The sequence below is a fragment of the Cupressus sempervirens genome, chromosome 5 (assembly GCF_028749045.1).
Source record: "Cupressus sempervirens isolate cs-2001-9-10 chromosome 5, ASM2874904v1, whole genome shotgun sequence".
Classification (NCBI taxonomy): domain Eukaryota; kingdom Viridiplantae; phylum Streptophyta; class Pinopsida; order Cupressales; family Cupressaceae; genus Cupressus; species Cupressus sempervirens.
The window spans coordinates 406,811,831-406,825,087 of NC_143122.1; the positions used below are offsets into that span (position 1 = coordinate 406,811,831).

The 13,257-nt window shown below is 34.1% G+C and overlaps 1 protein-coding gene across 1 annotated transcript; it reads right to left on the reverse strand.

Moving 5' to 3' along the window:
• Window positions 1–11,318: 11,318 nt before the first annotated feature.
• On the reverse strand, window positions 11,319–12,939 carry LOC149556540 (protein BIIDXI-like). Its single transcript, XM_089829879.1, has 2 exons — window positions 12,912–12,939; window positions 11,319–11,993 (listed from the first exon to the last, which is right to left on the reverse strand). Exons 1-2 carry the CDS (start codon window positions 12,937–12,939, stop codon window positions 11,542–11,544), a joined length of 480 nt encoding a protein of 159 aa, XP_089686005.1. The 3' UTR covers window positions 11,319–11,541.
• Window positions 12,940–13,257: the final 318 nt, after the last annotated feature.

Here is a 13,257-nt window from a genome sequence, read left to right on the forward strand (position 1 = left end):
TGATGGATTTATACAAAGTCATGTGTGGTGGCACATGATGAAATAGAGACTAAAAATTATATTCCTACCAGTTTCCTATGAGTGAGCTCAGCTACTACTTTCACACTACCAAGATGATGAATATTTGAGGCAAATTGTGTAGTAATAACTCTTCCTTTTACAGAAGTAATCTTTCTCAATAATGCTTTGGCAACATCTGTTTCACTAGTAGTTCTTCCAGGTGAAAGAATGTGGAGTCTCTCATCATTTGACAATAGAACAAATTTCAGCAAGGAGCATAATATAACAACTATCAAGTACATTTGATATTTCAAGCACTCTGATGGAGCATAGAGAAGCTAATCAATTCCTAAGCGTGACAAATAAAATAGCAATTTTATAATTCACTGACACAGATTAAATAATTATTATCTAAGAACTATTCAGTTATATTAGACACAAAACCTTGATCCTTGGGAAACAACCATCTATTCATTGATTTTCTACTAAGACATTGAGTCAAAGGTATTCTATTTCCATTTTTCATTTGACATCCTACTAACAAAGAAATAGAAAATATTTTTAAAACTATATCCACAAAAATCCTCATCAAATGGGTATATGAAACTTCAATAGAACAAAATGTTATGTGAACTGTAGTTAAATAATACGGCTCTAGTTTCTAATTAAGATTTGCAACTATTATACCCCATTACAATTTTATTTTCAAGTTTCTTATGTAAAAGGATTTGTTGGAAAACGGTCAGAGGTCATTCAGTGAACTAGAAATTGAAACCTTCTTGAAATCCAGTCAAAAGATTGATGTTAGATATTTTCTAGGGCAATTGAGGGATACAAATCCCTATAATAATCTCAATCCACATATATGATGTGGCTTTGAATTTTTGAATGGTTCAGAAAGATACATATTTAATAAATAAGATTCTCAAATACAGAGTAAAGAATTGTTTGGTCTGGCATCTAAAAATTCTCCCTTGATCCCCTAAAATCAATAGCATTCTCATCTTCTAGGGAGCATATATGCTGGCAATAATATCAAGCCCTAAAACATAGAAGACAATGGCATAGCATTGCTAAGATACATGTTGGTAAGGATAGATGGGAGAAGGGTGTCTGGAGATAGTTTCACCATTCATGGATTTTGTTATCTTTTCATTGCTAAAGCTCAGTTGTTTCTATGATTTTAATGCATTAACCTTCAAGTACACAGTCAAAGTTCTTCAAAGTTGTATCATAAGTTCAGTTCCTTCTGAGGGATTCCTTCTAAATTCTTATGCACGAAGATTTGTATGTGTGTAAAAAGATAAAGATATTGTTAAGAAGTTGGGGGCATTGAGAAAGACTGAATGGATAAGTAATGCCTTCATTTTCCCAATCCAAGCATTGATATAGAAACTGATCTATATGAAAAGTGGCAAATTTGGAGAGGACCCATTTCTGAAACTTTAAGAATCGATTGAACTCACCATAAAATACCAAATATCTACCATTAAATTTTGGGTTACCCAATTCAAGCACGCTTATTGAAAGGCATTATATTATTGACACAGTGCTCTCAAATTTCCAAGTCTAAGAAAATATTTAGGAGTCTGCAACATAAGAATTCATGCTCAAGATGTTAAATTTTGGATTACCCAATTCAAGCAGGCTTATTGAAAGGTGTTACATTATTGAAACAGGGCTCTTAAATTGCCAAGTTTGCAAAATATTTAGGGGTTTGGAATATAAGAATTCATGCTCAAGATGTTAATGTTTATACTTCACTTTGATAGCCTCTCTTCATTTTTTATCAACATAAACTAAGGTAGCAAGAGTCTAAACCATGAACAGTCAACAACAAGTTTTTCCAAGAGATATTGGGAAGTTTTGGATCTCTACAAGTTGTGTTTCACTGTCCCCATCTCTTGTTGCGTGAAAAAACAATCTCAAGGGCTGCATCATTAGCCTCTCATATGGCCCAAGATCAAGCCTCAAAACAATATTTTATCTCATTGGAAATCCATGTGACAATTACAATGCAGTATATCTCAGATCATATTAAATCCTCTAGCTATCAATAGTTTGGCTTAAAATTAAGCATTACCTAAATATGAAATGTTAGGTACTAGTAAAACTTGAGATTAATTGTTTACGTTTAGCCTACAATAATTCTCATTGCAATTGTGGGTTTCATGGAGTAAAACTAATCTTCCTTACCTCCTTAACCATTTGGAAGTATTTGGAAGTAAGAGATATACTGATGAAGAGTTTGTTTTCTTTCATTGTTCTTTGATTAATACCATTAATGTTTGGAAACTTATGCAGGAGAGAAATAGATTTAGGTCTTATTTTCTCTCTAATCTCTATCTACTAGATGAGGGAAAATTTAATATGATATAGATGGAGGAAAGAAAGATAATGTTGATGAAAGATCAAGTAATACTACCCTTAAGGTGAAATAGGGGAATACTGAAAAGAGAATCTTTGAAAGCTCCATCTACACCTACATAATATAATGGGTAGAAAGATACCATAACAACTGAGTTACATATGCACAACTTAACTACCAATCAAGGCATCTTTGATCAATGTCCTTGTTTTTGTATTCATTCTAAGTTACTCTTTGATCCAAACTAGTTATAGGTGAGTAAATTGCTCCATTTGTAGGGTTATCAAAAAGAGTTATAAAAGTGAATTAAAGATGCATTTAGTGTCTCTATCAGAGGGTGTTGTGATGATTACGCAATAAAGATAACAGTGGAGCCTCACAACTAGTGATCTGAATTCCCATGAAGACACTAACAACTCACACCCATGTGACTTAAATAATCAACTCCATATTCATGCATTGTGATCCTCGTGATTGACTTAACTACCATTTGCAACCCAATTTTTCTTATAAAATAAAATTAGGGGCAATAAATGTTCATCATCAATAAAACTATACATCTCAACTTTTAGGGCTAGAACAAGGGACTGTGTAGTAGAAACGTATGTGATAGGACATAAGTCAAGATTGTTACTAATACTGAGTTGGCTGCATTTTGAACTCTTACAAATTCTGAAAGGAATTCTCCCTCTTATATTGACAACAATTTGAGTTATAGACATGTGATAATATCAAGCACACACTACAAATCTTATTTATCCTTTACAAAACTATTCTATTAACTATTACTTACGCACTGAACTACTACTTTATAGGGTAGGAAATTCAAACTCCATTCCCTATAATGATTTCCATTTCTATAAATTGACACAACCAGAACAAAAATGTCCAGCTAACAATCTATGCATTGTAATGTCATAAAATATTTTGAACCTTTGAAAAGGCCTAGGTCAACATACCTATTTTAGCAAATAACCCTTCAATGTCTTTAACAGATCTCTCCAAATCAGAGAGAGGTGTGCAAGCCTGCTCAGTCAGAGTGTTTCTGCTCACCATACAACATCCCTAATGTAAGTCTCATCTAGGAATATCCTATAAACTACATCTACTAAATAACAGTACATGCATACAAACCTTCTTTCTTATTGTTTGATATTATGTATCCTCTTTCTTTAATTGCGAATTTTTCCTATTTTTAATCTTCCTTTAAAGATGATATTGTTTTCTTGGATTGCTTGAGAATTTTCAATACACTTTCAGATACTGTTCAAAAAGGGGATCTTCCAAAACTAAGTTACTACACAATGACACACAATCCTCCCTTAATTTATGACCATTCAATTATTAGAAAACTCAAATAATAAATGTCTTCTAATGACATTAAAAAACAAAAACTATATAAAACCGCCTTTTTAGCATTACAATAACTATCTTGAGCTTCAATAGATCATACACCTCTACCGTAGGTGGAAATTGTCATTAATTGTTGCAAATCAATTTTTATGCAAGCAAAAATGAAGATGGAACAATCATATATCATCTAAAACATCATTTAGAATGATTTTGTAGTTGTAGAGCTGAGTAAAATACGATTTATAATAGTGAGAAAGAAACAATCCTCAATCTATCTTTGTCTCGATGATAAAGTAATATTTTTGTAAGTTAGATTACCTAATCGGTGCAACTGAACAATTCATTTTGTTGGAAGCTGCCAAAGAACTTAAACAAAAAAGAGAGCATAATAGTTGAATATAACTATCCTACAATGTTGTCATTCTGTCACTATCACTCTTATTCCAATGGTTCATGCCTCTTTCAAGAACTCTCTTAGGATAAATATGAAGATCTCAATAACCTCGAAACCCATGAAACTCAGAAACCATCTAAATAGTTTTGATCACATTCACATTATCCATGAGAAATGGAGTACATGACTTCATAGAAACTAAACAATAAATCAATACAAGATTTGAGGATTGTACTTCTATAGTTGTTAGAAAGTAGTTTATATATGCGAAAGAGAGGGACTTCCGAAAATTGTCACTGATCACAAATCAGAAAATCAGAACAACTTTCTACACAACTACTCTCCACACATTGCCGTTGATACTAGAACACAAGATTTGAAGAAAATATTTAGTATTAAATCTTATTCATCTATTCTACAATTCTTAGTCTTTTAAGAAATAGCTCACAGTGGGCATATGTCTCCATGAAAAGTGCAAATGAAATTTAACAAACAAGAGCAGTAACTTTAAAGATGATAATGCATTTCCAAAAAAATTGATTTTGAGCACACAATAATCCAAGTTTTTTCAAACATCAAGAACTCAAGGAATTCATCTATGGCCAAAACATTAGCAATGGAGAAGCTAGCCAAAAACGTTTTGACACTTCACTATTACAAAAAATAATTTTGTCTTTCAAGTCTTTTCCTACCAAGAAAAGGATGGGATTGCCATCTCTACGTCAAATTTTCATTATAGCTAAAGAATTAGTAAAGGAGAAGCGAACCAAAAACTTTCGAGGCTTCACTAGAACAGAAAACTATTTTAGTATTTCAAGACTTTTACCAAGTAAAGTATGTGCTTACTAACTTCTAGATTTGTGAAGCTTGCTAAAAAATAGTCTATTATCATCCATTAGTATGAATTCAATATTTGGACATAGATCCAAATGGGTGAGAGAAAATTTGAGCTATAAAAGGGACAAGGCCTTACAAAGAGAATACAAGTGTCTAGTGAACTAAACTTTAAGATATAACTAGTGATATCAGAAATATAAATTTTCCACAGCTTTATCCTTGCACTTAAATATATTGTAACCCTAAACCTAAGCATCATCTATAAAACAACTTTGTGACTTGAAAGAATTAATAGTGGCTCTGTTTTTTAAATTGCGATGAGTAGAAGAGAAAGAGAAAATGTAAAGGCATTGAATAGCTTTGGAATCTGCCTCTGCAACTTTCTGATAGATAACAAACTTGGAATGATATCTAATGACCAGATTTAAATATGTAAATACAGTCCTCATTGTGCTGCTAAATTGGACAATGGAGGCTCTTTCTTGAAGAGGCAAAATTGGTAATATAGTTTTGGCCTATTTTTCATTGAAATTATTCCAAAGTGGGGTATAAGGACAACACAACCAATCGAGGAAGTTGTCATGGAACCTTATACAATTATCTTTAGATAGGCTGAGATTGGGATAGAGCAATCTCAGCTAGCAAAAAGTACAGTGCAATTGATGTTGCACCCACTTGCTATACCAATTCTTCCAAGTCAAAACTAATGGATGGTGAGGCAACTATGACAAATAAAAAATTACCCCCATAGAAAACATCAAATCTCTTGAGCCCTATGAGTGTAAAGTTCCCATTATATTAAGCAGTCATGGCCACATGGTTTATTTTCAGTCACCAACAACATGATAATATTGGAACTACAGGGTGGTCGATTCTTACCTCCTTCTCCTCTCCTATTGACCCTACACCAAACTCCTGCCCGTTGTAGTCACCGCGCGCGCGAAAAAAAAGTTAACAATGCTGTGACCTTTTATTATCACATATGTTCTAAAGGTCAAAATTTAACCAATTTAACCATGGTCAAAATTTCAACCATATCGGGACCATTTTTTCAAAAAAAAATGAAAATAGGCCTTTGGTCAAAAAATTTGGTCGAAAATGGGGGCCTAATATACTAGTGAGCTATTATCAATCATTGGCTTGTTGATCACTTTAATGTCATAAACATTTGGGGTGTTCCAATCAAAAGGCTCTAGAAGAATACTTCCCATTTTCTTTTTATTGAACTGTGAATCCAAGATCAATGTGTCATCAATGTATTTCTTTGAGAAAGTCCTCAACCTAAACAACTTCATGTTTTTTGTTCTAATTTGGCAATGCCTCCATAAGAATGCATCAAATTCATCTTGACAATCTGCTTATAAATCCTCAAGGCAAGGGAGGTGACCACCATAGCTACTCGTAAATGTCTTTTTTAACTTACCTCTTGGTGTCAAAATTGGGCCTCAAAAAGTAGAACTTTCTTAGTTTAAGGATTTCCAATTTGGTACTTGCATCTTTAGCAGTTGCCAAAGTGCACTTCTATCCTCTACATGATAATGAGAACCCCACAACTTTTACCTTTTATATGGAAAATGCATTATGTACATCCAAGATTTAATTGTAGAACTTGAGTATGATGATTTGATAACTATAATGTTGAGGTAGTAGATAGGGATGTCATTAGAACCCATACACATGGATATAGGTGTGTCACCAACTCTTTATGAACCACATCCCCCATGGCTTGATAAAGGTTTTCTCCTTTTTGGACAATTAAAATATGGGATCCCCTTGTAGGCATATTATTGTGTTGTATAGGAATGTACCATTAGCCTTGCAAAATATTGCAAAACATATTTCAAAATTCAACCCCCATGTGGTCTTTAGTCTCCAACGCTTCATATTGTCAACAAAAATCTATAATCCAAACTACTTAAGATGTCATATAAAAATTGTGAGTTTGCTACAACTCTTTTAGTTGTCAACCAATATTTTCATAGATCATTTGTGCCTAGTCAAAAAAGGTAGTAGATTCAATAATGCTAAGATTAGATAATACATCCTTGGGGAATATTCTTTCACATTTAATTCCATAAATATGCAACATAAAATAATGATGATCCCTTGGATGGGAAATATGACTTTTTTCCTAGAGATAGTGGGTGAGGAGGATTATCCACTATGTGTTCACTTATCACTTGCATTCATGCTTCATTGATTGATACTCCCTAAGGGTAAAGACCTTATTGTTCAAAGTCATGTACTTTCTTCTAGGAGTCTGGAAGACTATGGTTGTGTTGATAGAATCAAAGGCAAAAATGATAGTATTGTCTGGTAGGGAACAGAATCATGTAGCTGGTGAGTAATTATTGTCCAAGGTGTTGCTGATTTTTGGACAGTAAATGGATGTAGGAAAGAAGCATTTCTATACTATCCTAGACTAAGAAGGTTGGTATAGTATTCGTATTGAGAAACATTTCCTTTGTGTATATCTTCCTTGATTTCCTCTTAAGTTGCATTCTTTGATGTCTATGTCCATTAGAAATCAAACCAAGTTCTCTATCTTCAACACTTGGAGAACATCATCCTTCATATATTTCATTGTTAGCACTACCTTTTCAAACACTTTGATCAACTTTTCTCTTCTTTCCCATGGGTTTGATGATACTTGTGTTGGGTTTCCATTGGTGTGGATGATGAGGAAGCTATGCTCTCAACTCTATATTTTCCTATAAGATAATATTTTATTAGTATACAAAGCCAACACAATCTCAGTAAAACCAAAATTGAATTATTACTTGTGTCCAAGCCTCGGGGTTTCTAATTACTCATTCACAAGTTACTTAATGAGGATTAAGGAAATTTGAAGCTTTGATATTGAAATCCATAATATGTTCTCAGGTAATTGATGTTGGAGTAGGATTAAAGAGGAAAATATTCCCCCAAAAGATAATAACTTGATGAACATTATAACAAGGGCTTGGGTATGAAAAAATAATTTCTTTATTAGCAACTATGCAAAAAAGAGTAAGTGGCAGAATGAGATCCTAGAACCTTACGATCTAATGTCTAGTTTTGAATAAAGGGTGTCAAGCTAAAACTAACAAGGGTACTTTTGATGTGCGACCTGTTATTGGGCCAATGTTAAAGAGGGTTTCAAGGGAAACCCTCTTTTCAACTACAATTTTGGACAATGCACTTAGTGGGGGGGGGAGTACTTCAAACACCAAGGGAAGGATCATGAAAGGCCAAATTAGGGCATCAAAAGATAACCTCCAAGGGAACTTCCTTCTACACATTTCTGATACAAAAATCGCTAACCTTTCAAAAACCCTTTCAAAGATATGCCCCAAAGGTGTCTTAGATCCAAGAGGAAGAAGCCCAAAAACAAGAGAAAACTTAGGCAAGGTAGAACACTCAACAACCTATGACTAGGATACACACCAAAGGCAAATTTCCTGTGAGTGAGGAAATGGGAGGACATTTTTGCCTTGTAAAAAAGTTGTTCTATTCAATGCAATTATGTAAGCATTAGACATTTGTGGAGCAATCTTTAGGGGATTCGTGTGTTGAAAGAAAAATGTGAAGCATCTCCTTCAACTAGCCCTCTATAAATGCGCAATATGGTGCGAGATTGACAAGAGTAGGGGATGCAAATGGTATTTTGAGACAGTAAAATGTGCAATGTAATTCAGTCTAATGACATTACACCAAAGGCATTATCGGTGGAAGGCTTTAGGTTTTCAATAAACCTCATGAAAGAAGAGCATGCCATATTTAGTGTAAGTGCCTAAGCGTGGGACAACTCAAACCACTGGAAGAAATGAAATAATCAACCAAACATATGAAAACATAAAAAATGTATGAGGTAAATACTAGTTTAAGTGCAGAAAGTGCTAGATTCAGAGCCAGATGCGAGAGATGGAGTCTAGTGTTCCAGATGAGGAGCCAATGATGGGAAAGCAAGCAACATTGGCATGGGTTGACCCAAGGTTCTGTAGCTCCAGCTACTTCGCGTGCTCAACAATGAAATTGAAAACAATTTTTCATGTTAAATTTAAGCCCATGTTGGTCAAAATTTTGACCAACATAGGCTTAGATTTTTAAAAACAAGAAATTTTTCCTTCTACAATCCAACCAATCAAAACCTTATTAATTGATGGTCAAAATTTTTGGTCAAAAAATGACCTCAAATGTACTAGTGATAGTAAATAATCAAAACCATTATCGAGTTTTCTAACATTGTTTCTAAGGTTAAATAGTTGATTTTTCTAGGTTCTTGTAACAATATTTGTAATAAGAATAAATACATGTTTCAATACATTTAAAAATAAAACAAATTTTAATACATTTAAAAATATTATAGAAACATATTTATACATTAAAAATATTTTAAAAATACTATACAACTAAGTAAAGTAAAATAAAATATAAGAAATCATAAAATAACCAAAACCAAAATTTCACTTACCTGATATGACCAAACAAGATGAATAGCTCTAAAGCATTTCACAAATCTTGGAACCTATTTAGTTCAAATGATCCCTTTAGGAGATTCTTTGGGGTTTATATACTTATTCGGGTGTTTGACCAAACACTTCAGCCAAAATCTCTTGTTTCAACACAATCAACCTTGTCATATATGTAGCACATGACGTTTGTCCAACTGAAAGAGGTTTGACTGAAACCATTTTGGTTGGACCTACTCAGTTATCCTAAAAGGTGACATAAGTTTGTTCTTTTACCCTAGTATGAACTATGTTTTGTGTATGTTTATTCAAGCATCATACTATATATTTTAGACGTGACATGTGATTAATAATTTAAATGTTTTAATCTTCTCATAAACGAGTCGCCCCTTCTTCGTAGTGTGCAGTTCATTATTATTCCACATAGAGAGAGAGAGAGAGAGAGAGAGAGAGAGAGAGAGAGAGAGAGAGAGTTTTAGGCATGATATGTCCTTAATAGCTTAAATATTTTAATCTTCTCACAAATGAGTCATCCCTTCTCCACAGTGTGCAGTTCATGGTTATTAGAGAGAGAGAGAGAGAGAGAGAGAGAGAGAGAGAGGGTTGATGTGAATAAATGATGATATAGGGAATCAAGTTAATTGAGCATGTATGGAGATGTGGACACAATGTCTTGAAACCATAAGGTCTACATTTTAATCAAGCTTGCAAATAGAGAAAGAGATACATACAAATTGGCAATGTAAAATATTTGGCTAGCAAAATGTTTTGTGGAAAACACATTAAGAATAGGATTTACATAAATTGGCACATTCCATATATGTTTTGTTCCATATTAAAGACCATGGAAAACATTGAGCCTTAGTCATACATCTAAACAAAAGGTTTGGATAAATATTGTAAGCCAAAGACATGTTATTCAGAACACTAAAATAATTCTCATTTTTTGATTTGTGCTCTACATCAAGTTTGCATGTGGTGATACATAGGTAAAAATACCACAATTCTATCGATCACTCTAATATCTATCTAACTATATAATTTATTTTGGATCTTGAAAATGTTAAGCTTTCCATCTCAAATTTCTTTTGTGTGCATTTTTTTTTGTCATAAACTAGCATATGGTATATTGGGCCTAGATTTTGGGATATTTGTCAAAATTTTATACAAATTACATTTTTCAAAACTAGACTCTATTCTACAAACCTTAAAAAATACAAGTTTTAAATTTTGAATTGTTTTAAATAAATTTAGGGGGTAGCATGCTCAAATTTCATGATTTACAATGCACCCACTTAAAAAATTAGTAAAAAATCATACATTCAACAAAAAATTAGCCAAAAAATCTAAGATAAACTACATGACATTAGCTAACTTCTCACCAAACTAGTTCATTTTTTTAATTTACATTTTAGAGGAAGCACACCAAACACTATGCTATATTTTTGTATGAAAAAAAGACCAATTTGTGTGTTCCCTCATTTTGAGGCCTTTATTGTCCCTCATTGTCAAAAATAATTTAGTGTCTTAGATTTTGCAAACGCTTGCAATGAAGAAGGGCGTGGGGAAAGGGGCCAGTGAAAGCATTGTCTTGGAGAGTTAAGGAAGTGAGATTAGGAAGGGCGCATATGGCGGAGGTCAAGTTGCCAGAAATGGAGTTCCCCGTGACATCAATAGCCGTAACGGTATTGAAAGCATCACATGAGATTCCTTGCCAAGCACATGGATTTTCATGTAACTCATTCCAGTCGCTCAGAGCATTCCACGTGTTCTGCCAATCTGCCTTTTTAATTTTAAGCAGAATGATGCCATCTTGCGAGAGGGAATGATTATCACTAAATTACTTTGAGAATTTTATAACAGAATAATATCTTAACTTCTATATTAGTAATAAGAATATTTCTCAATTATCGACTGAAAAAAATCACTAAGAATAATTAATACATTTACCATTATTTCTAAAATACATTTTTGACTGTCTGGCCTGGATCGATATCAGCCCAACCTATAAAAGGGTGCTTTCATGATGCTATTACAGTCAACGGGGTTCATTTTTGCAACAGATCTAAATGATAAGTGATCTCCTATGCCTCACAAAGGCCTGTCATCTTCTTCTGACCAGCATATCAGATATAAATTTAATGGGCAAACAACTTAACATCGTCAATGACCGGACCACAGAGTGAACTCATATCATCATTCCTCACATGATAAAATGTACTGTAGAACACCACGCTAGTTTTTGCAGAAACTGCTTTGAAGGCGAGTTGGGCACTTTTGAAGCCTCCGGTGCCCTTCGATTCGTAGGGCACTTTCACAGTCTCTTTAGCTGCGAAAGCCTCGACAATCATGGATCCACTGCAAGTATTGCTTGCGTCTCCCACCATAAAGCTCAGCACATAACTTTTCCCCACAATTGTCGGCACAGTCTGGGAAATGGAGCTCTCTTTGCCCGCCAGGAGTTCCACGGCTCTTTTGCCCCCTGGTACAGAGTAATGCAGAGCATCGATGAATTTGACAGACTTGAGAGAGTCGATTATCCAGCCCGGAAGAGGCGAATTGTCGTCGTCGATGTTGGGAGGCAGGAGAACTGCATCGATGAGAGGGCCACAGGCGGATCATCCTCCACGCCCATGGAATAATATCTTAACAGAATAATCATCTTGCGAGTGGAGAAGGAAATGAAGAAAGGTGAGCATGCAGCAAAAGCAAGTGAGAACACGGATGGGTGAGTCCAAAGGCTACAAAATCGCACTTCGCGTCTGCAATTAAACTTTCTTAAACAGCAATATAAATTTCTATCAGTTTCGCGTCTGGAATTAAACTTTCTTAAACAGCAAGTTTCCTTGATTAAAGTGATAGTTTCCCTGAGCAGAGCTCGTTTTGCCGATATTCAATATAAATTTCTATCAGTTTCGCATCTGCAATTAAACTTTCTTAAACAGCAAGTTTCCTTGATTAAAGTGATAGTTTCCCTGAGCAGAGCTCGTTTTGCCAATATTTGTCAGATTGAAATCTTATCCTTGTCTTTCATTTCCAAATGATTTCTTATAATTTCCCTTAGTCTCCTATTAGTTATGGAATTCACTATTCACTCTCCTCGTTGGTCTGATGTTGCACAAGGAAATGTTTTGATCCTGCGTTATGTTTCTTTAATTATTTGATTTTAATTCTCGCCAATTTAGAAATTTCCGGCAGCCAATTTAGAAATTTCCATTAATAATGTGACCGTTGCATCATAGCTCAATGCCATTATAAAAATCCTAGTTTTTGTACAGAACAGTTCTCCGCATTCAAACATACTTTTCACAAGCAATTCTTTTCAGTAATTGTTGTTTTTTCTTTCTAACTTTCATGGCGAGAAACAACGGAAGGAAGAGGCTTAATGAGCTCGAAGATGAGATAATTAGTGTAGCCTTTAGAGTAATGTTTATGGTTTTTTGCTTTGTAGAAATGTTTGATCAACAGCTCTTTCCAGATAGAGTCGATCACAAGCTCGGTGTTTTACTGCTTTGGTGTCTTGCTACAGTCGTCATGATTACGACTTGGCTTTGGATAGGAGCACCAGATGACGAGGAAGACGATTATGAGGAAGAAAAAGTAGTAAGAAAGAAAAAAAATGAGGTTAAAAAAATGGTGAGAAAAAATGGAAATGAGGGAAAAGAAGCGATAAATGAAGTTAAAAAGGTAGTGGGAAAAAATGGAAATGAGGGGAAAAAAAAAATAAATGTGACTAAAAAAGTAGTGAGAAGAAATGAAAATGAGGGGAAAGAAGCAATGAGCATAGAAGAAGGTGTAGTAAAACAACTAACAAAGAAATCAGATTCAAAAAATTTGAATCTTCCAGAAGGGGA